General features: G+C 41.2%; 1 protein-coding gene across 1 annotated transcript in view; it reads right to left on the bottom strand.

The window, feature by feature from the left end:
- KLHL6 (kelch like family member 6) overlaps window positions 1–17,122 on the bottom strand; it is a 49,387-nt gene extending 32,265 nt beyond the window's left edge. Inside the window, exons 1-3 of the mRNA XM_040348976.1 lie at window positions 16,641–17,122; window positions 6,393–6,558; window positions 1,654–2,103 (exon numbers count right to left, since the gene is read on the bottom strand). Of these exons, the coding sequence (XP_040204910.1) occupies window positions 1,654–2,103; window positions 6,393–6,558; window positions 16,641–16,900 (876 nt within the window). The 5' untranslated portion in view covers window positions 16,901–17,122. The remainder of the gene's footprint in view (window positions 1–1,653; window positions 2,104–6,392; window positions 6,559–16,640) is intronic.
- Between the last annotated feature and the right edge of the window lie 7,674 nt (window positions 17,123–24,796).

The following is a 24,796-nucleotide window of genomic DNA, read 5'->3' as shown; positions in this document are numbered from 1 at the left end:
AAAAATCAGAAAGAATCATACCGCCAGGGAGGTTAACTGGGCAATGCGGGCTGGGACCCAGTACCAGAGTAGGGGGACCTTATAGGTTGCCTCCAACATGGCTGTGTTAAAGGAGCACTTCGCTATACTGGACCGCTATACTGGCTCCAGTCTGCAAGATCGATGGGAGACAGGTCTCGTTCCCATTTAAGCACATAAGAGAGGGAGGTAGAGTCGCTGTTAGCTGTTAGAGTGAGGAGTAAATCAAAGAAATGGACACCCAGACAAGAAAGTGTGTTCGAAGGTGGTTGTTTGGTACGGGAAGGTGTCATGATGTCGGAGGGAAGTTATCCAGTGTCGCAGCTTTTACTTATTCAAAACATCTGATTATCTGGCTGTGCAAAGGGAAAGCCCCAGTGTCCACAAGATTTACCGGCAGTGCAAATGCATACATACTGAGAATTTTGTCCACAAATTACCAAACAACTTTACTGTCATACATTTCAGGCTTTGCCTATTACAGTAGGTGAGCATTTGCATTGCCTGTATATTTTGTGGTCACTGGGACTTCCCCTTTGCACAGTCAGATAATCATATAAAAAAAAAAAGTATATTTGGGTAGGAAAAAACAAAAACAAATTAACAGCTGTATAAATCAGTTACATGAAAGAGGAAGATCAACCAGTCTAGACATTCAAAGTGTGCACACAAACCTACCTCCTGTGAGTAGAAAATGAGGAAGCAGCAAACCTTTATCTTATTCGGAAGAATCAAGCAACATGGTGTAGTAAGAAAAGTGTAAGCACTGTGACAAATGTTCTTTCTACAGCATAGGTTGTGTCTAATGGCCCCTTACACACGATCCGAATATCGTACAACAGATACAACAGATCATACGACTTTTTTCGCTTAGTAGAAATTGAATAGGTTTCTAAAGTCACGAAAATTCTCATACGACACATGACGGGAGTGATGTCATGTGTTGTAATCAGTGTCGGTGTGTCCATAGTGTGTGCAGGACCGCGGCCCCCTCTCTCCTGCACCCGTCAATCAACAATACATAGATTCATGCATTGCATGAATCTATGTATTTTCACCGCTGCCGCCCACTATTTAGGTGTCCGGCCCCCTGTTGAATAACAGCGGTGGGTGTGTTTTGGAAGTGCCTATCAGAGCAGAAACTGTTGCCATTTGGTAGGAAGTGGTCCAAGGGAGGGACATTTTCATTTGCCATAGCTGATTGAGTTTGATAGAAAAGGGTCCAAGGGAGGGACTCTTCCATTTGCCATAGCTGATTGAGTTTGACAGAAAGGGGTCCAACGGAGGGACTCTTCTATTTGCCATAGCTGATTAAGTTTGATAGAAAGGGGTCCAAGGGAGGAACTCTTCCATTTACCATTGCTGATTGAGTTTGATAAAGGGGTCCTCTTCCATTTACCAGTGCTGATTGAGTTTTACAATCTCCCTTAAGGTACTGTTTTCATGCACTTTTCACTAGTTTAATCATTGTGGTGATATTGATGTCATATAATTGGTGAGAATTGGGTGGTACATATCATTCTTCACATAGACCTATTCCTGGAGCAGAATAAACTCTACAGTGTTGATGAACAAGAGATAACCATATATGGTCTAAATATAAACCTATAACTAAATCAAGCAAGAGTCACTTACCTCATTTCCAGTCAAATAGTACATTCGTGCTTCTTGCATTAACGGGAATACATCAGGGCATTGCCTTATCAATGCATTGGCTTCTACTGTGCCCACAAGGTACCAGGGGTCCAGTAAGGGAAGACGAACGTATTCCAACATTTTTGGAAGAAGTGAAATTCTTTCAGGTTGCTTATAACATACCCAGTTTATGACCGTCTCAAACACTTGTGATTCTTCTGTCACGTTAAGTTCATCACTCCTTAGAATGTGATAAAGGATGTCAAATGGTAGTTCTAGAAACTCCTCATAATTTACAACCTGGGAGAAGTTCTGGATGATGTAGTTCTGAACTTGCAGCTTTAAAGATTCCAGGCAATGAGCATCTGCTAGTCTTAAGATCCCAACACAATTATCAGGATGAAGTGCTTCGGTGAGGAAACTGGAGCAAGCATCGACCATTCGCAAAAACTGGAAGGAAAACAGGAAACTGAGGGGTGCAGCTGATGGTATATTTGAACATATACAGTACAAGCAGTTTAATGTCAGATTACTCAAACAGCTTATTAATGTAGACCTTAATGTTTCTTAATGTTTTTTTTCATCAATTGGCTTTTTTCTTTAATAATTTAATATGCCTTGAGTGCATAAGGTGCCCCATACACTGGCTAATTTTTATGGCAGAATTTGGATGACTAGTATTTTATGTTTTTGTTACTTTTGTGGCAGCTACAGACAAAAAGACCAAGTAGAATTAAACCCTCAGCTTTTTTTAGTTTAATACATTAAGCACAATAAAATAAATATTCACCAGCAAACTGGCAAAATTCTTAGGCCCCGTACACATGTCCGAGAAACTCGACGGGCAAAACACATAGTTTTGCTCGTCGAATTCCTTGTGAAGCCGCCGAGGATCTTGGCAAGCCAACTTTTCCCATTGACTAACGAGGAAATAGAGAACATTTTCTTTTTTTGGCCCGACGAGATCCTCGTCGGTTTCCTCGGCGAAAGGTGTACACACGACCGGTTTTCTCGGCAGAATACGTCTCCCATCGAGTTTCTGGCTGAATTCTGCCGAGAAAAGCGGTCGTGTGTACGGGGCCTCAGGCCTCGTACACACGACAGAGGAACTCGGCGGGCGAAACACATCATTTTCCTCGTCAAGTTCTTGTTAGGCTTGTCAAGGAACTCGACGAGCCAATTTTCTCCATTCCCGTCGAGGAAAAAGAAAACGTGCTTTCTTTTTGACTCGATGAGTTCCTCGACAGTTTGCTCGATAAAAAATGTACACACGACCAGTTTCCTCTGCAAAAAAACTCTCCCACCAAGTTTCTGGATGGATTCTGCCGAGGAAACTGGTCGTGTGTACGAGGCCTTAGCTAATCACTTGTAGTTTACATCTTGCCATGCTACTGGCTCCTGCTCACTTAGTGCTGCTTCTCTAAACTTCTGGTCTTCACAAGAAAGAGTTTACAGTAGACAGTGCAATCTCCACTCAGTCTGGTAACTTGGAGAAAAAAGGGGGTGGGGGGAACAGATTGCAGGTTTGCACGAGTGTCTTGCCATTCATCGGGCTGTGTGTTGCACACAGTGGAGAGAGACTCAACTCCAGTCCCTACATGCAAGGATGGCTCCACAGGATGTGCAGGAGAAAGTAGCCGCCCTGAAACAGGGAACCTGGGGCAGTGATCATAGCATAATCTTAAAGTGGTTCAAAGTTTTTTAACTCCGTGCATTCTATGCATGAAGGTAACAATCTTCTCTGTGCAGCAGCCCCCTAATACTTACCTGAGCAGCATTGCGATCCAGTGATGTGCACAAGAGCAGGTAAGTATAACATGTTTTTTTTTTTAATCCGTGCACTTTTTCTACTCCTCTGGAACCTCTCCCTGGCTCTATACGGATGGAAATCGGATGTAAACGGACATGCAGTCCATTTCCATCTGACCGCCCCATAGAGAACAGTGAGCTGTGTCTGTGTCCACTCTGCAAAGAGGAGCGGACATGGACCTGTCATCTCGCCTGCTCAGCAGGAATCAGCAGAGAGATCCGCCGCTGAGCAGGCAAGTCTGCTAAGACAGATTCCGCCCTGTGTGAAGATCAGCATTGGCATATTACAGCCTCTGTGTACACATGGAGTAAAGGAAGCAGCAGAATAACCTATAAAAGCTGATTAGATTTAAACTTGACTAAACACATAGGCCCGGATTCAGAAAGCATTTACGATGGCGTTTTTCCAGATACGCCGTCGTAACTCTGAGTGCGGGCCGTCGCATCTCGGCGTCTGATTCATAGAATCAGATACGCCTCAATGTTGCCTAGACACGAGCGGCGTAAGTCTCCTACGTCGTTGTATCTTAGGGTGCAATATTTACGCTGACCGCTAGGGGCGCTTTCCTAGACTTCCGCGTCGAATATGCAAATTAGGTAGATACGCCGATTAAGAAACGTACGTTCTCCCGGCGCATTTTTTTATGTCGTTTGTGCAACGCTTTTTCCGGCGTAAAGTTACCCCTCATAAAGCAGGGGGAAGTCGTGTTAAGTATGGACGTCGGAAACGACCGAACAGCGACGTATATTTTACGACGTTTGCGTAAGTCGTTCGCGAATACGGCTGTACGTAAGTTACGTTCACGTCGAAAGCATTAAAGTTTGTGGCGTAATTTGGAGCATGCGCACTTGGAAACGTTCACGGACGGCGCATGCGCCGTTCGTAAAAAAGCGTCAAATACGTGGGGTCACAATTAATTTATATAAAACACGCCCACATCATCCAGATTTGAATTAGGTGGGCTTACACCGGACCACATACGCTACACCACCGTAACTAAGGGCGTAAGTTCTCTATGAATACGGAACTTGCGCCCTAAGTTACGGCGGCGTAACGTATCTGAGATACGTTACGCCCGCCGATAGATACACAATTGTATCTGAATCCGGACCATAAAGTAGTAACTTATATGGTTTGTCAATGGCAAAGAAACACTAAGTACTGCTTGGAAGGGGACACACCCCGAAAGCCTGAAAATGTGGATGTTAGTGTAAATAAAAGTATCACGGACAGTATTTAATTGTTCTTGGTGCAAGGGCACTAACACGGCTACCTTCACCTCAAACATCAACAGCAAAGCAAATGTTGACAATTTCTTTGTGGTTCACTGCTTAAAGAAAAATAATTGTCCATGTCCATATTCTGCAAGGTGGTAAAATATAAAACAACAATATAAATTGCACACATGTATGTTAGGATTATTGCAATATACCTAGAGATAAAGCCTGAAGCATTTAGAATGGAATTATCTGTGTGTGCAATGTTTTTCTTGCAACTTATCCCACCCTGCCCTTATCATATGGCCATTATAGATAAGGAAGTACTACAGGGGTCTTTAGATTTGCAATCACTAGCTGAATACACAGCGATAGTACATAAACGAGGAGCGCAACAGGAAATGGTGCTTTTAGCTCAAGAAAAAAATTGCTGCAAAACATTATTTCCCCAAAGAGCAGCTACAGAGAGGGATTACACCAAACTAATCCAAAGGTCTACAAATGTCTGCAGAATGTTTACCACTGGGCAGTAGATCAGACAAGTGTGTTTTTTTCTGGAAATCTGGATACTGCTTGACCTACAACTCTAAAGTTATCAATATATGAGAGTTTCTAAATGTTCAAAAACAAGCAAGCACACTGTGGAGTGTGCCAGTCAGCCAATGGTCCCACACAGTGGTGTGAAGTTCCTGCTTTTCTGTACTTTGTCAACAGAAATAAAGAGAAATTGTTATTTCACAACCTTTCAGCTTTTACTCATGTGACTGTTTTCTCTGCAATCATTACCAGTTATGATTCTTCACAAGATTCAGTTTTTATGCAGAATGCACTGGAGGCCACGTCGGGGACAGATATAATTGGAGAAGACTCGTTATTCCCACTATGGTGGAAAGTTCTGTGCTCAAAAGCAACTCTAGTACCTGTGCCTGAGTAAAGTGTATTCCCATTTTTGCAGTCATATGACAGACATGGGGGGTTATTTACTAAAGACAAATCGACTTTGCACTACAAGTGCAAACTACAAGTGCAACGTGCACTTGAAATTGCACTGAAGGTGCACTTGGAAGTGCATTCGCTGTAAATCTGAGGGGTAGATCTGAAATGAGGGGAAGCTCTGCTGATTTTATTATCCAATCATGTGCAAGTTAAAATGCTGTTTTTTTTTTCCTTGCATGTCCCCCTCGGATCTTCAGCTCCTGCACTTCCAATTGCACTTTCAGTGCAATTTCAAGTGCACTTTGCAATTGTAGTTTGCACTTGTAGTGCAACGTGGATTTGCCTTTAGTAAATAACCCCCATAGTTTGGCTAAACACTTTTTTTATCCAGGTCTAATGCTACAACTAGAAAAGGGAAGCTTGTTAAGAACCATTTTCTTTCATTAAGCAAAGGCAGCTTCCTTTGAATGAAGAAATGTGTGAATCAAGCGGTACCTGTGGTTTGGTTACATTCCCCCATTTACAAGACAGTCCTGTCATGTTTTTGTCACAGTACCATTGCTTCCTGGTTGGTGGTGTTTTTATTAGTATGTGTGTCCTCACAGAAACCCAACAACTGCGCTGATTAGTTGGTAACACAACAGCCTTTTCAGTCTCCAAAATAGAAGCAGTACGACAACTGTCATCAAATCTTTTTATATATACAGTATATTTATATAGTTTAAATTTAATTTCCATGTGAGAATATTGACATCATTAATTTGCATTACACTTACTTGAAAAAGACTTGCGGCCTCCAATATTTTTTGCACATTTTGTTTTGTGATCACCATTTTGCTTGTGTATGCATAATCCAAAATAATCTCCATGGTTTCTGCATCCACCCCTTTGATTATAATCTTTTCTTCGTACTTCTCTTTTAGATCATTACAGAACATGGCCCTAAGAAACACATGAAGTTAAAGTTTCAGTCATGAGCTCTCATGTAATGTCATGAAACACTACAAGAAGAAGTTGTGTTGTGCAATAACATTCAACAGTGACAATATTCTTCTTGCATGCTTCTAAAATGCATGTAAAAGTACAACAGCTTGTAGAACACTGTGGAAGTATCTCACACAGAAGTATATAACCCAGGGGTGTCCAATTTTTTTTCGAAGAGGGCCAGATTTGATGAAGTGAACATGCGTGAGGGCCGACCATTTTGCCTGACATTCTTTGAACCATTAAAATGCAGTTCGAGCACTAATACACCGCCCAACAAGAATTCTCCTGCCTTTTTGACTGTGTGTGGTGAAGAGATGAGCTTGGGCATGTTATTTGGATATACAGTATTTATCGGCATATAACACGCACCTTCACTTTATGAGGTAAGTTTCAGGAAAAAAAACTTACATTTTAAATAACTGAAGCACAATAAGGGCCATGAGTGCAGCCTGGGGGCACCTCTTACCCTGGGGGCACTGCTGCATGCTCGCTGCCGAGCCACTGTTCTATCCGTCCATAAGACAAATAGAGCCGTGGCTCGCCCCCCCTTTTTTTTCTCATTGGCTCCACTGGGCCCAATGGGCTATGAGCTCTCACTGTTGTTTCAGCCAATGAGGAGGAAGAGTCCTCATACAACCAAAGATATTGTGAACATCGCTGGATTGGAGGGGGGCTCAGTAGACAACGGCGCAGGCGCACTGAGCGGGCTGTTAATAATTGGGACCGTGCCATCCCTGACAGCTCTGACGCGCATGCGTGGAAGTGACGTCATCGCTGCTCCGGCCAGTCACAGCGCCAGAGCAGCGATATCCGGAAGTCACTCCTGGTATCATGTCGGTGGCAGAGGAGAGGAACGAGGGTCGCTGCGCGGGCTTCGATCTTAGGTAAGTAATTGATAATGAGCTATTATGATATGCATAGCATACTAGCTCATTAACAATTACTTACCTAAGATTGAAGCCCGCACAGCGACCCTTGTTCCTCTCCTCCGCCACCACCATGATACCAGGAGTGACTTCCGGGTATTGCTGCTCCGGCGCAGTTTTTATTTTAGCAATACTTTCAGAGGGTTTACTTCCTCTTTAAAGCGGAGCTCCACCCTAAAGTGGAACTTCTGCCCATCGGATTCCTCCCCCCCTCCGTGCCACAATTGGCATCTTTCAGGGGGGTGCAGATACCTGTCTAAGACAGGTACTTGCACCCACTTCCGGCATAGACTCTGCGGGGACCTGCGGGTAGTGCGTCAGTTCCCCGCCCGTTGTAAAAAAAAACATATTAAAAGCCAGCAGCTACAAATACTGCAGCTGCTGACTTTTAATAAATGGACACTTGCGGCTTCACTGCCCGGTTCCCTACAGAACACAGCGGGAAACAGTGAGGACCGCGCAGTGCGATTCGCGCATGCGCAGTAGGGAACCGGGCAGTGAAGCCGCAATGCATCACTTTCTGATTCCCTCACCGATGATGGCGGTGGGGCAGCCGAGAGACAATCGATTGCTTGTCTTCTGCTGCCAACGTCGCTGGACTCTAGGACAGGTAAGTGTCCATATATTAAAAGTCAGCAGCTGCAGTATTTGTAGCTGCTGGCTTTTAATATATATTTTTTACAGCGGAAGTCCGCTTTAAGATGATCATAGTGCTGCTTTTCAAAGTAAAAATCTTCACAACAGACTGCTTTACAAATGTGCTCTTTGCTTCATTTTCTGTAGAATTTTCATTTATGAGAAAAAGAAAAATTGCCAGGAGGAAGAGGAAAATGTTGACCAGGCTCTCCCCCATCATAGCCTAATTTCTGCATCGTTATGCAGAGAACATTTCGATGGACCCTGTATGCTCCACACCACACTCGCTTTTTAGAAAAAGCATTTTATAAACAACTCTTTAAATGCCGTTGTATTGTGGTGTCTATTCACGTATGTATTCTTATAAAAGTATCTTCCAACACTCAGGCCCCGTACACACGACCAGTTTCCTCGGCAGAATTCAGCTTCCGACCGAGTTTCTGGCTGAATTCTGCCGAGAAACCCGGCCGTGTGTACACTTTCGGCCGAGGAAGCCGACGAGGACCTCGGCGAGGAAATAGAGAACATGTTCTCTATTTCCTCGTTGTTCTATGGGAGCTCTCGGCCCGCCGAGGTCCTCGGCGGCTTCAAGGCTGAACTGGCCGAGGAACTCGATGTGTTTGGCACGTCGAGTTCCTCGGCCGTGTGTATGGGGCTTTAGCCTCCTCTAAATCTCCTAATTCCTATTTTCTTCTGCTGTAATCCGACTTTCTGTTAGAGAATGGCTACATTCCTTTTCCATGGTCCCACTATTTGTAGGAACGTAGCCACCCCCTCTTGCTTCCTTGCAAGATGGACTATGGACAGTGGGATTTGTAGTGTTCATAGAGAAGTTCACATTACTGCAACTAACGTAAAATGCTTGTTGCAAATAAACAGAAGTGAGGGGGAAAAGAGTGGTCCAGAAGAGGCAGAAAACACAGTAAGAAACTATTTCATTAAAATAAGATTACAGGGCCATTAAGTAGTGGGTGGGTATGGTTTATTTTTGGAGAATGAGGATACCATTTAGTGCCACTTTAAGTTAAAAGGGGCATCAAATGATGATTATTAATAGATCATTCAGACTAAATCTACAGTGTAGAACAGGGATTAAGCCATTCTGTTTGCTAGTACTGAAAAGTGGGCACATTTCCAGGGATAAAAATATTTGGGATGGTCTCTGTATATTTAAGTCAGTTGACTAGTGCAATATTACTATAAATAAGATAAAAATAAAAAGCAAATCAAAAAAGTATAAAGGAGGAAAACAGGGCCCCTAAAGCTTTAACCACAGTGAGAACAAAATCTCTGGGTAAACTGGATGTTCTTTTCCTGTTGTGCAACTGGGAGGGGAACACAACATTTACACAACTGTTGTATAAGTATTACTATCCAGAACCCAGCTACATACTGTGCAAGACTGATGGTTTTCATGTTTAATAACCAGTCTACAATTAACTGAGCAGTCCTATACTGTATATGTAATTTTGTATACTACAATGTACCTCTGTTGAACATTTTGGCAAGGTTTCACATTACTATTCTATGTACCACTTTTCGCTCATATGATGTACCTGAACTAAGCAGTTCCGTTATGACAGCGGTTGCTTACTTGTTATCTTTATAAAAAAAAAAATGTTTACCAGTGATTTGACCAGTGTTCCTATTGAACTGCCCAATATTCAGCCCGTGTGTACCAGCCTTAAATCAGAACTTTACGCTCCCTGACCCCCCCCCCTTTTTTTTTTAACCCCCACTTACCTGGTTGTAGGTCCTGCACATTTAAAGAGGAGCTCCAGTCTGGAAAAAAGATTTAAAGTCAGCAGCTACAAATACTGTAGCTGCTGACTTTTACTATAAGGACACTCACAGGGTCCAGGGATCTCGCAATGTCGACACCCTGTGCCGATTCGTCAATCGGCTTTGGGTGCAGGCGCTGAGATTGTAAGTAAGGAAAACCGGCAGTGGAGCCTTCAGGCGAACAAGCGGAGCTTCCGCTTTTGGGTGGAGCTCCGTTTTAATGTACTCACCCGACCACTGGGCCCAGCGTTGACCTGCTGAGATTTGCTTCTTCTCTGCATCCCCCTCAGTCCCACACCGCCATCTTCTTCTATGACATCATTGGTAAGCTGCTGGCTCTTCCGGGTTAACCTAACGGCTTCACCAATGATGCGCTGCCTAGCCCCACCCCCCTCCCACCCTTCCCAATGAAGGAAAATATGAGACATACATATCCCAGTAGGCAATGCGAGCAAAATGCACATCATTTATCTAGACAAATGACATGCACAGAGGGCGAGCCAGGCCTTAAAAAAGAAGGACGAAAAAAAAAGCTCAATTTCTGCAGTGGAGGGGAGGATGAGAGACAACATGCCCTTGAGGGTCAAGTTCCACTTTAACCACTTACCGCCCGGCCTATAGCAAAATGATGGCCGGCAATGGTTGCGTTATCCTGACTGGATACAGGATAACAGCCGTCGCGCGCCCGTGGGGGGGCGCGCATCGAGGCGATCGGTGGTGCAGTGTGTCAGTCTCTGGCGGAGGCTCTTCACGATGTAAACAGGAAGAGCCATTGATCGGCTTTTCCTCACTCGAGTCTGACAGACGCGAGTAGAGGAGAGACAATTGGTGACTCTCCTGACAGGGGGGGGGTCTGCGCTGATGCCCACACTGGACCACCAGGGAAGCCGACAGGACCACTAGGGAAGCCCCCAAAATGTGGATGTCCAGTTATGTGCTCCCTGGCCATCCACATATAAAAAATATGCCCAATATATATATATGCCAATCAAATGGGCACTGACTGGCAAAATTATGGAAAACTACAGACAAGTGATGCCCAGCAATGCCACCCATCAGTGTCAACAGTGCCACCCATCAGTGTCAACAGTGCCACCCATCAGTGTCCATCAGTGCCACCTATCAGTGACCATCAGTGCCCATCTGTACCACCTATCAGTGCCACCCATAAGTGCCCATCAGAGCCGCCTATGAGCGCCCATCAGTGCCGCCTATGAGTGCCACCTACCAGTGCCCATCAGTGCCGCCTATCAGTGCCCATCAGTGCCACCTCATTGGTGTCGCCTTATCAGTGCCCATCAGTGAAGCCAAAAAAATACAAAAAAAATAACAGAAACAAAGAAAAACTTTTTTTTTCTTAATTTTCTGTATTTTTTTATTCGTTGCGCAAAAAAAATTATATCGCAGAGGTGATAAAATACCACCAAAAGAAAACTCTATTTGTGGGAACAAAATAATAAAAATTTGGGTACAATGTAGCATGACCGCGCAATTGTCATTCAAATTGCAACAGCGCTGAAAGTAGAAAATTGGCTTGGGCAGGAAGGTGCTTAAGTGCCTAGTAAATACCTACATTTGCCTTTAAATTAGCAACTTAACCTGGGAAGAGCCATTTCTATGAGACATCCAGGTTCTACTGCAATGCATCTAACACTAGAAGCTTGCTGACACAAGAAAACAGTGTGGTGGCCTGAACAATGTGCTGAAACGCCTGTGTTGAAAGCTAGCTGAGGAAGATCAGTGACTAAACTGTACTGTTTATCTACTGTGAAGAAAGTAAGGTCACCTTCTTGTCTATGTTGTCTGGCAGCAGTTGATCACAAGACTGGCTGAACAGACTTAACAATCTTTTAGCAAGCTAAGCAGTGTGTATATATGTTTCAACTATGGATTTAGCTGTTTGCCTGTAGTTCAGCTTTAGAGTACTCATGAAGGGGTTTTTATTGTTTTCCATTTGACATGCAAATTTAGTAGACATACAGTGCCTTGAAAAAGTGTTCACACCCCTTGAAATTTTACCAAATTTTGTCATGCTACAACCAAAAACGTAAATTTCTTTTATTGGGATTTTTTGTGATGGACCAACACCAAGTGGCAAATGATTGTGAAGTGGAAGGAAAATGATAAATATTTTTCAATTTTTTTTTATAAATAAAAGACTTCTTCACAACTTTATCCCTGACCGGTCTGATGTGCTCCTTGGCTTTCATGATGCTGTTTGTTCACTAAGATTCTCTAACAAACCTCTGAGGGCTTCACAGAGCAGCTTTATTTATACTGAGACTAAATTACACACAGATGGACTCTATTTACTAATTAGGTGACTTCTGAAGGCAATTGTTTCCACTCGATTTTAGTTAGGGGTATCAGAGTAAAGGGAGCTGAATACAAATGCACGCCACACTTTTCACATTTTTTTTGTAACAAATTTTAAAAACCATTTATCATTTTTCTTCCACTTCACAATTATGTGCCACTTTGTGGTCTATCACATAAAATCCCAATAAAATACATGACAAAATGTGGAAAATGTCAAGGGGTGTGAATACTTTTTCAAGGCACTGTAGCACCCTTAATGTGTATGTGCAAAATTTTAAAAAATGTGATACACCTTTGCAATACATGCACATTTCTAAAGACTCTTCAAGGGCAAAAAAATCCCGTTGTCTGCCAGAAAAGCACTCACATTTTTATGGACTGATTGGTGTCAGCCCTGCTCAGTTATCTCTTGCTACTCAAGCCCACTCACCCTCCTATCTCCACAACATAGGGACTAATCATTCTGCAGTCCCACAACAAGAACTAGGAGGGCTAATTAGACTCCTTGAGATAACATATGAAGCATACAGAGAATACATGACAGCTCGGAATTTCTGACATGATCAACAGGTATGTTATTCCACCTATTGGACAGATATAAAAAAAACCACTTTCAATGGTATATTTAACAGATCAAACGGGAGCAAATAAGAGAAGTTTATTGTTAACGTTTTTATACACCTTAAATAAACTTCATGTAAAAAGTGTGCACAGGACATTAGCAGAAAACAAACATGAACTGTAAAACTATCACACAATCAGGATCAGCCTTTTTCAACCAGGGTGCCCACTGTGCCCAGGCACCCTGGTGTGCCTTGGGGTTTCTTCGGGGATGCCTTGGCAAAATGCCTAAAAATTTCCTACAAACCAGCATGATGAAGCCTGCCTTTTAGTAACACAAAGCCACAGGTTTTCATTGTGCACCATTACAACCTTCTAGCCACCTGCGTCCTAACAAGCAATGACCCCCCATTGCCCCTCTCTGTCAGCGCTGGGGTCAGCTGAGTGATGGAGAAAAACTGAGGGAGAAGAGAAACATTAGAAAACTAGTCAGTACCAGTGTACAAAAGTGTATTGGAGTTGGAAGAATAAATCCCCTCTAACATTGGGTGTCCAACATGTGTGGATGTTGATGTATTGTTGAAAACTATTAGAATATTTTTTTTACATTTTAGAATGGGGTGCCTTGAGGTTGTCTATAATTTTAAAGGGTTTCTTGACTGAGAAAAGGTTCAGAAACACTGATCTAAATCATACTCAGATCTATGCCAGTGTAGGTGCATGTAGTGACATTTTTTTACAACGTTGAGGTTAATTTACTAAAAGGAAAAAGACTGAGCACTTTGCAAGGGCATTTGCTCTAGAGCAGGGGTCTCCAAACTTTTCAAACAAAGGGCCACTTTACTGTCCTTCAGACTTTAGAAAGGGCCGGATTGTGGCCAGTGGGTGCAAAAAATGTCCTGGGCCCAGCACCAGTAAGAATAAATGTGGCCTCAAGGTTGGTGGTCAGTAGGAGGAGTAGGACCCCTATCACTAGGAGGAATAGTATCCCATCATTGATATCAGTAGAAGAAATAGTGCCCCCTTGTTGGTCGCCTCAGGGTTTGTGGTCAGTAGGAGGAGTAGGGCCCCTATCACTAGGAGGAATAGTATCCCATCATTGATATCAGTAGAAGAAATAGTGCCCCCTTGTTGGTGTCAGTGAAAGGAATAGTGCCTCATATCAGGTAGAGGAATAGTGCCCCAAGGGCCGCATAAAGGCTAGCAAAGGGCCACATCTGGCCCTCGGCCACAGTTTGGAGACCCCTGCTCTAGAGCTTAGTAAGTGAGGTGAAGCTTCTCTTTGCAAAGTATACCCAATCACATGCAAAGCAAAAAAAAAAAAATATGCATTTTTGCTTGCACATGATTAGATGATAGAAGTCAGCAGGGTTCCACCTCATTTTCTGAGCTCTGGCACAAATGCCTTTGCAGAGTGCAACTTCACTTGCAAAGTGCACAGTCTATTTGCCTTTAGTAAATCAACCGCTAAGTGTCATATATCAATAGTTGTAAAGAACTTCTCATGCTTTAAATACACAAAGCCATGTTTAGGTTTTAGATCGTTCCTTTATCTACATAAACCCATTGGCATGGGAGGGGACCGTGACATTTATTAGCATACATCTATTAAAACACAAGTGAATTAAGGACAGTCAAACTAAAACCATTTACTCATACTTTCCTGTGCAAAAGAGGAAAAAACACTAAAACCGTTTAATAAAATCTTCACTGTTTATTCCAGTAAGACTAAAATTGGCAACCATTGATAAGAAAATAGAGAAAAAGAAAATAAAAAGCTCAGGTGACAGCCTGACTGTTATAAAAAAAAGAAGATTAATTTTTATAAGGTGCAACTGATTGGAAAAATTTGCTGCACTGTGAGGGCAAAAAGATAGTGTTATCTTGATGAGGATAGATAGTTGAATAGAATAAGGTGGAATTAAATGGTATAAACTATAAATACAGTATTTCTGTAGTATGCCGAAATATTAAAATATTAATAAAGCTAAACAAATACTATTTAGATGTAAAGAGAATCTGTTCCAAAAAAACAGCTTTTAATATGTTGGTAAAATAATATGTTTTTGCCGAGCTGGTCTGTGTCTAGATTAATATGATGCAGCAATACAAAATGTACGGTTCACATAGGTGCTGGATACAGGAGAGTTTTCTGTACAATGCTCCTCCTGCTTTTTGTGCTTTGTCCTGTCCTGGCTGGGACACCAGCAGAGGAAAGTCCTGAATGTTTAATCCATTATTTGGGCCAATGCATAACACAACATGCCCAGTAACTGTGTAGCTGTGTACCAAGACAGTCAGCTTAGTACATTCTATCAGACCTAGTGTTTGGTAGCGGCTTGTTGGGGAAAGAGCCTGGGAGCACGCTATATTAACTAGTTATTTCTAAATAAGATATTTACAAATAATGAAATTTATATTAAAAACAGTATTATAATTTTAAACAGTTTAAAATCTTTTGAACATCAAAAAAGTAAAATAAAAATTAGAAGAGAACACTAGGGGTCTGTTTTTTAATGTTTTTACCCAATACTCTCACCACTATCCTCAAGGTTCTTATATTTTTCAACCTACGTTTTGGTTAAAAAATGTGTGAATCCTTGGAGAAAACATTGATAAATAGACCTAATTAGAAACATTTTTGAATCCTCAGTGAAGGTTGTGTGAATCTAGTGTGAAAACATTGATAGATTCGTATAATTTTTCTAGCTTCATAAATTACTTAAAACATCTTAAATAGACAAGTAAAGAGAAAATTCCAAAAAATATAAAATCTGTTACAAATATTTGTACACATTTTTAAAAAATTTACATGAAAAATGTGTTCATCGACAAAGTATAAAATACAAAAATCTAATTTTTACTGAGATTTCCATTAATTTAAAATGTGTTGAAAGGCATCTCACCACCAACAAAATGCTTTGTTGCATACAATGCTGAGATGACTACATCAGGCTACCTTCAATGGATATATGTGTTAAATATACAAGTTCATATCATTTTAGGCTTATGCTTATGTCTATGATGTAACCAACCAGTTTTGAACCACCATTTACATAGATTTTTTACAAGATTGTACATTAAAAAGAAAAAAAAAATATGTAATTTTATACATTTGGTCATGTGATCATTTGACACCCTAAAAGTTCCCAAAGTGATATATTTTCTATTTCAATGACTTGTGAGTTGTGAGGATATAATTATTGGATTAACCAAAATTGTAACTAAATCCTTTAATCCTTAACACAGACAGTGACCTAATGTAACCCCCTAAACTAAGTCTTAACACTAAACTAACCCTTTGCTCTGTATACTCCTCTCATCCTACTCTGGGAGCAGCCACACATAATACTCACAGAGGAGATACTAGTGCCGGGCTACCATGAACTAACATTTAATAAGCTTGTACAGGGTGTTGAGCATTCCACTATGTCCACCAAAAATGTATACATTTTGCTTGATGCTATGCAGGCATTATAGGAAACAAACCAAGTGTCCATGTCAACCTTCCACGGATAACACAGCTTTAACCTGACCCCATGGTTTCAAGTAAAGTTTCAGAATTTATATTAGGGAATAATAGATATTTAAAAAGTCTAAACAGACTTAACAATGTAATGAAGCAATAAATACTATTTGCACATTTTATTTTACTCGCCTGCTTTCTGGTTTTGAATTTGCCACAAAAATTGAGTTACTGTTTAAGAGGACTAAACTTAAAAGACAGCATCTGTACTTTATAAACCGTTACCTCCTAAATGACAATACACTGAAAAGTATCGGACATATATTTGGCCAAGCTGTGTCTCCTACCTGAAATAATTGCTAGCAGCTGCCAGTACAACTCGATGACAAGGAAACAAGCTGGTTCCAACACTCAGAACTACATCGGTCAGGGACTTCTCGAGCCTGAGGTTTTCCAGTCCATTCTGAAGAGCTAATGTAAATTCAGTATCATCAAATTTTCGAATGTCTCCACTCGATTTTTCAATGAGCTCCCCCAGTTCTTTGGGACACTCGCTGTTGAGGGAAATGATGAAGTTGCCTGAATTGTTTTCCATAGATTCTCCCATTGTTGTGACGCTGTGTGTGGTACGTCTGGGTCTTTTCTTTAGATGCAGTTAGGTCACACTTAGCAAGTAAAACGGATTTCCTGCCTATGGCTCTAAAGTTATCTACAACTGTCACACTCAAAACAGGAAACTTTAAACTAACTGAGTTGACAACCAACATACACCAGTCTCATTGGATAACAGAAGAGTGTTCAGCATTACAAACCACACAGTGAATACAAAATATATAGACCACAGCCACAGGTGGCTCTTCTTAAATAAACTGGAGCATGTAAAGAAAAAATTGTATTTGTACCCAGTTAATTCACTATGTTTATGCAATCTTACTAATGTTATGTGTCCTGTTGGGCTGCCAATATCTACCAGTGGTTAACAATAGAACCCTGCAACTCAAACCAAGATATTCTCTTTGGCTGCTTTAGGCAGGCAGAATTCTTACTGAGAATGCCAGGCGTGGAGATATCTGCCTGTCTTCTATCTATATGGAAGCAAGTCTGACAGGTGCATGTAGTGCACGTGCAGTAAACCTTTTATTATTATACAGTATTTATATAACGCCAACAGTTTGTGCAGATCTTTACAAAATGGAGAGAGACAGTGCAGTTACAATACAATTCAATACAGAGGGGAATCATAGGGCCCTGCTTGTTAGAGCTTACAATCTTAAAGTCATAGTTAATCTTTGCCAAACAAAACTGCCTATGCACATAAGGGACATTTGTACTAGATACTAACAAGCTGTTCAGATTTAATCAAAGTTGAATTATGCCCTTGCTATAGGTGTAGACCATTAATGTACCTCATGAAGCCGGTGTTGCTGCTTAACTTCACCATCACAGGAACAAGCTCTTTCTTCAATTCAAACTCTCTCATATGTGCCTTCTCTCCCCTGATGCAGTAGCTCTGAGCTCAGCTTTTGAGAACTTACTCTGCTGATGGTCAAATTGAGCAGTAACACTAGGCTTTTCTAAGCAACATGCATAGCAACGTTCTAGAAGTATTCCAGTCAGGCCTCATGAGGTACTTAAATGGCCTACCCCTATACCAAGGGCAATATTTAACTTTGGTCGAAGCTGCACAGTTTTTTTTTTCTTTATATCTTTATTGGTTTTATTGGCAGGTACATAAGTAACATTGCTTAATGAAAGGGTATCACATAAAAAAATCAAGTAAACATCTCATGACATAAGAAAAGAGAAAAAAAATGCGCACCAGCCTAGTGTGTTACCGTTGACAATTTAGTAGAATAAAAATAGAATAAAAAACTACTCACAAGGAGAGCAACATAGTAGGCTTATCGACAACGCTGTGATAGATACACCTCAAACCACACTCCAAATAGGGGGGATAAAGGTGTGTCACTGCCGGCTGACGCGTTTTGAGGCTACAAGGACCTCTTCATCAGAGCCCAGCAGTGTAGACCCTTCCAAGGGCTCCCCTTATATACACATGAGCACTCATGCAATTACCCACCCAACCGCAGGCCGCGGAGGACTTCCCAGGGGCCATCCACCTAAGTGCATGGTCCCAGAAACCTCACACTAATCAAAAGAACAAAAGTGAGAGTGGTGGTAATGATATTGATGGTGATAATAATAATAATGTTAAATAGAAATGGGAATGGAAGTAGATATAAAAATGGGATTGAGAAAAAATGAGATTAAGATGACAAATATAATATAGTGTGATACAATATAGTATAATATAATATAAAATATAAACTCGAAATCAGTAGATGACAGCGGTATAGGTCCCAGTGATGGCAACGACAGTGCCCCCTGAGACAATCGCCACTGTTTATATATCACTGCTAAGAACAGATGAATATATATATATATATATATATATATATATATATATAAAGAAAAAAGAAAAAAGAAAAAAGATGAGTTGCGCTAGGAGTCGCAACTTAATGCGAAAATAATATAAATAAATAAATGCATAAATGAATAAATGAATAAAGTGCTAGTGCAAAAAATAGCAAAAAAAAGGGATGATGCCCAAACAGTCATGGGAAAAACCTTTCGGGGTAATTACAACAATCTGCTATTTGGGACCAAACGCTTAAAAAACTTTGTTAGTCCATTAGAATTGCATACTAATCAATTGTTAGGCAGTCCAAAATGAGAGGGGAAATCAACAGCAGAACCCCAAAACATATGAATGTCCAAATAGATGGGCAAAAAACAGTTGCAGAGTAATAAAATGATCCAAATATTGAACAGCCTCTGGTCTCTGGTCAGAAGAAACATATATTCCCACCGAGAGGTAAGTAAGGGTGTGCTCTTACCAGATCCACGATCATAAAAAGCGTGTCGATCCACTCAGGTCATGGAGAAAACTCGGTCACAGCTGACAGGCAGAATATCCTCTCCAATGTGTTTAACGGCTCCACGTCCATCCGGCGAACCAGGGGAAGAAATAGGCTCAGAATGTGAAGTACCGTCAAATATTTATTAAAAATTGTGCAACATATACACAGCGGTACATATAATTTAAAATTGCCGGCTAAAACAAGCAAACAGATACAAATAAAAAACGTGCGCCCGTGCATCCGGGGTCACGTAAAACACAATGACGTTCGGTGCGTGGCTCCGCCCTGATCGATTTCACCACAGATGGCGTTGTCAAAGGGCACGGGCAACGCACTGAACGTCAGCCTTATATGCCTACAGAGCAGGCAACCAAGCCTCTCTCTCAGCTAGCAGCCTCCAATCAGGAACGGCCGCAGGATCAATGAACCCGGAAGGGGAGGATCTGAATGACCCGGAACTTCCTACCAGTAAGACCGCCCTTGACATAGATAGGACTATCCTATGTCAGCAGGGTAAGGTCCTACCTCATGAGGATATTCTCAATGGTCAGCAGACATCCCACCATTCATTTCATATAAATGTTTTAGTTAAAGAGTCACTGTCTGTCACATCGTATGTTCTTACTATACATAAACAGATAACGCCATATTAACCTAAAAACGGGTAAATTCATGTCACCACTTTATAGCATCTATTAAAAACGCCAGAAATATAGCAGCATGAACATTATACCCAAATTAATATCATATCAGCCAAAACAGGGTTGCCCATGTGGGTTACAGTACGTTGGACGTACTGTAAGAAAGTTCCAGGTAAGGGTCAATGAACACATTGGGAACATAAGGAGAGGATTTAGAGAACATTCTGTTTCTCGGCATTATAGGGAGGTGCATGCCAGGGATCCTGGTGGCACTTCCTTTATTGCCATTGACATCCTCAAACCCCACTGGAGAGGTGGATCAAAAAGGATAGCGATATCAAAACTCGAGATGAGTTGGATATATCGCATGAAATGTCTTAAACCGCAGGGTTTGAATGTGGACATAGAGGTCAATGCCTTTTTAGACAATTCTTAGTGATCTCTTGCTGAACTATTCATTTTCTTCCCCCCTTTCTTGCCACTCCAATTTTCTGGGTCCATCTGAGGATTGTATACTATTGAAATTTGATACTAAAGATGAGGATAGTATACGATTATCGGTTTAATTTTTTGCCTTTAAGATCCGTGTGGGACCCCTTGGGGAGGTAGGTTACCCTTCTGGGGATTGTTCTTGTCTCCAATAGGGATTTACCTACCTGTAATACTCACAGATGTTGGTTAAATGGCAATGTAATTTTTTTATCAACCACTAGAGGGCTCTCAATGTGATATATTAGATTTATTAATTTTTAGATTTTTTATGTTTTGACCTTTATGATTTTAATGTATAGGGAGAATACAGATGTCAGCCAACTGCGATTTCTCTTTCAGATATTAAAATCCCTGTTTTGGCTGATATGATATTAATTTGGGTATAATGTTCATGCTGCTATCTTTCTGGCGTTTTTAATAGATGCTATAAAGTGGTGACATGAATTTACCCGTTTTTAGGTTAATATGGCGTTATCTGTTTATGTATAGTAAGAACATACGATGTGACAGACAGTGACTCTTTAACTAAAACATTTATATGAAATGAATGGTGGGATGTCTGCTGACCATTGAGAATATCCTCATGAGGTAGGACCTTACCCTGCTGACATAGGATAGTCCTATCTATGTCAAGGGCGGTCTTACTGGTAGGAAGTTCCGGGTCATTCAGATCCTCCCCTTCCGGGTTCATTGATCCTGCGGCCGTTCCTGATTGGAGGCTGCTAGCTGAGAGAGAGGCTTGGTTGCCTGCTCTGTAGGCATATAAGGCTGACGTTCAGTGCGTCGCCCGTGCCCTTTGACAACGCCATCTGTGGTGAAATCGATCAGGGCGGAGCCACGCACCGAACGTCATTGCGTTTTACGTGACCCCGGATGCACGGGCGCACGTTTTTTATTTGTATCTGTTTGCTTGTTTTAGCCGGCAATTTTAAATTATATGTACCGCTGTGTATATGTTGCACAATTTTTAATAAATATTTGACGGTACTTCACATTCTGAGCCTATTTCTTCCCCTGGTTCGCCGGATGGACGTGGAGCCGTTAAACACATTGGAGAGGATATTCTGCCTGTCAGCTGTGACCGAGTTTTCTCCATGACCTGAGTGGATCGACACGCTTTTTATGATCGTGGATCTGGTAAGAGCACACCCTTACTTACCTCTCGGTGGGAATATATGTTTCTTCTGACCAGAGACCAGAGGCTGTTCAATATTTGGATCATTTTATTACTCTGCAACTGTTTTTTGCCCATCTATTTGGACATTCATATGTTTTGGGGTTCTGCTGTTGATTTCCCCTCTCATTTTGGACTGCCTAACAATTGATTAGTATGCAATTCTAATGGACTAACAAAGTTTTTTAAGCGTTTGGTCCCAAATAGCAGATTGTTGTAATTACCCCGAAAGGTTTTTCCCATGACTGTTTGGGCATCATCCCTTTTTTTTGCTATTTTTTGCACTAGCACTTTATTCATTTATTCATTTATGCATTTATTTATTTATATTATTTTCGCATTAAGTTGCGACTCCTAGCGCAACTCATCTTTTTTCTTTTTACTTTTTGCGTGTATATCACATGTTTAGCGTTGCTGCTGGAATTACTCACTATTTATTTATTCACTTATCCATTTGAAATTCATTTATATTCATTCTCCTAGCGCGAGGAAAACCCCCCCTCTTTCCATATATATATATATATATATATATATACATATGTGCAATTACAAATGAACAATGGCAAAAACAAATGAAAAATGGCTTAATGTAGGGAAGCTAGACTTACGGATTGTAGCAGCCAGATCAAAGGAGTACTGGCCCCCTGCTCCTCCAGGGTCATCAGACAAAATGCCTGTTCCCCTGGATTCACTGTCGTCGTTTTCGATGCCATCCGTCGTGGCGCAGAGCACCACGGTGATACTGTGCCAACATAGTGGGCAGTGAATGGAGCGCAAAACGAAAGCTTCTGCGCTCCAAATGCTCCCGCGCCGGGATACCGCATCATTAGCAGTGGCCCGCATGTCAGCTCCTGGCACGCTGATAGAGCTGTGCCAGGCTGAACGATACAGGGGCTTGATCGCCGCCATTTTGGCGGAGACCGGACACTGGGGGAAAGTGGTTAATAGTTGGAATTAGAAGATTAAACATGTATATACACACACAAAGATAGCATAGCGTGTAACTCATGACATAAACATACATTTAAGTTTGTACTTAAGAGATATCGAGTTAGTGATACAAGATTTTAATCTGGGGTTTGTGGCAAAAAAGCATGTGAATAAAAAATTCTAATTGAACAGGAGAAGAATGTTCTCCAAACAAAAAAAGAAAAAATAACAACAAAACATTAGGCTGTATGTGGTAGGAATGTTTAATAATAGGAGGTTCCATTTTTTCTGGGATGCTGCAATGTATGTTAATTGTCGACCAGAATGGCTTACGTCAGTGAGAGTATACATAATGGGCTCAGGTAGAATGATTCTATTGAAAAGTAAATTACTCCATGGTCTAGAAGGGCAATGCACCTGTAGTCTTGCAACCAGGGCTCCCACTGTTGAAGGAAGGTGTTTTCTTTCTAATGTGCTTTGGCAAATGAGTATTCATATAGCACATTGGTGTTGAGTGTCTGGACAACTACTGAGATAGAAGGTATTTGTGCATTTATCCACATTCTCACGATTGCAAGTCTAGCCGCAATGAAAGTATGGGTTATAAATGTTTGAAACGAGTCAGCCATATTTCTATATCCACTCCTAGCAAGGCTAATTTAGGGTCTGAAGCACAGGAAATATGGGAAACAGAGGATAGGAAATTAAAAACCTCAGACCAAAAGGTAACCAGACACGTATTAAGGTCCTCCTGTAACCCCATTGTCTCCAGCATAGTGGATAAGAGAGAGATTGCTGCCAATCTACAGGGGGAATAGTTGCACAGGTTTTTTTTATCTGCAGATGCTCCTTATCTGCATGGGCAGTTTTTTTGGTAAAGGTAGTTTTATTCACTGTTCTCTATTGAAAGTAAATGGTTGGAATGAGCTCACATGATGTCTTTCTTAAAAATAAAAAAATCTCTGTGTCTAATAATAAGCAAGTCCTGTCTGTCAAAACTAAGATTCCAATCAGATGCAGAACATGAAAAGATTGATCAATGTGTGGGCATCATTCGACTTTTTATACATACCTGAAATTTGCTTGCATTGTGACCAGTTTTGAGTTTTAATGATCAGGGAGTATATAGAAATTTAGTATAATGCCAGAAAAAGTGAGTGAGCATCATAGCATGCTTGATAATCTCTCAGAAATTGTTGTACACATTAAAAAATCTCTTTTGATGCTAGACAATTGTTTTATTTTTTTTTCTCAATGGGACAGTTACAAGTCTTGTTTGCCACGTTCAAGGAGAAATTAGGCAGAAAAATCATGGTGGTTGACAGTGGCACACACTTTCAACCACAGCTTGACAGCTTGAAGTCTTTTGTGGTATTTGTGGATGAGGCTCTCTATCTTCTCAGATGGTAAAGCTTCCCATTCCTCTTGGCAAAAAGCCTCCAGTTCCTGTAAATTCTTGGGCTGTCTTTAATGAACTGCACCTTTGAGATCTCCCCAGAGTGGCTCAATGATATTGAGGTCAAGAGACTGAGATGGCCACTCCAGAACCTTCACTTTATTCTGCTGTAGCCAATGACAGGTCGACTAGGCCTTGTGTTTTGTCATGTTGTAATGTCCAAGTACGTCCCATGTGCAGCTTCCTGGCTGATGAATGCAACATTTTCCTCCAGTATTTTTTGATAACATACTGCATTCATCTTGCCAACAATTTTGACTAAATTTCCTGTGCCTAGCTCACACATCCCCAAAACATCAGCGAGCCACCTCCATACCTTTCATCATAGGCCTTGTTGACCCCTCTCCAAATGTAAACCTTTGATCAGGGTCATTTGGGAAGTTTCTGTTGCCATTATGATTTAAAAAAAGTAAACACAGTAGATTGATAATAAACGGCTTTGGCCAAACACTAACCATGAGAAATGTTTTTGTGTTATCATTCGTATTCTCTGAAAAATGGCCAAGAAATCATTAATTCTGCCTGGGTATGTAAACTTATGAGCACAACTATATATCTAGATACCTGGCCACATCTCGCAAATATGCTGAATGTACTACTCAAATTCAAATTCAGACAAACTACCTAATATGACTCAATGGGAACAGAACTTAAATTAGGAATTGGCTCCAGGTGAATGGCATAAACTGGTCCTCAATGCTTTCAAGTCTTATATAAATATTTCAGTCATAGAAGCTAATTATAAAGTAACATTAAGATGGTACATGTTGCCTACCAGAATTGCTTTTTATGTCCCAGGCAGTTACCCTAATTGCTTCAGAGGATGCAACCAAGAAAGGTCAGAGTATCATACATGGTGGACCTGTCCAAACGTCAAAAGATTTTGGAT

Source organism: Rana temporaria, chromosome 4 (assembly GCF_905171775.1).
Source record: "Rana temporaria chromosome 4, aRanTem1.1, whole genome shotgun sequence".
NCBI lineage: Eukaryota > Metazoa > Chordata > Amphibia > Anura > Ranidae > Rana > Rana temporaria.
This window is presented reverse-complemented; position numbering and strand designations above follow the sequence as displayed.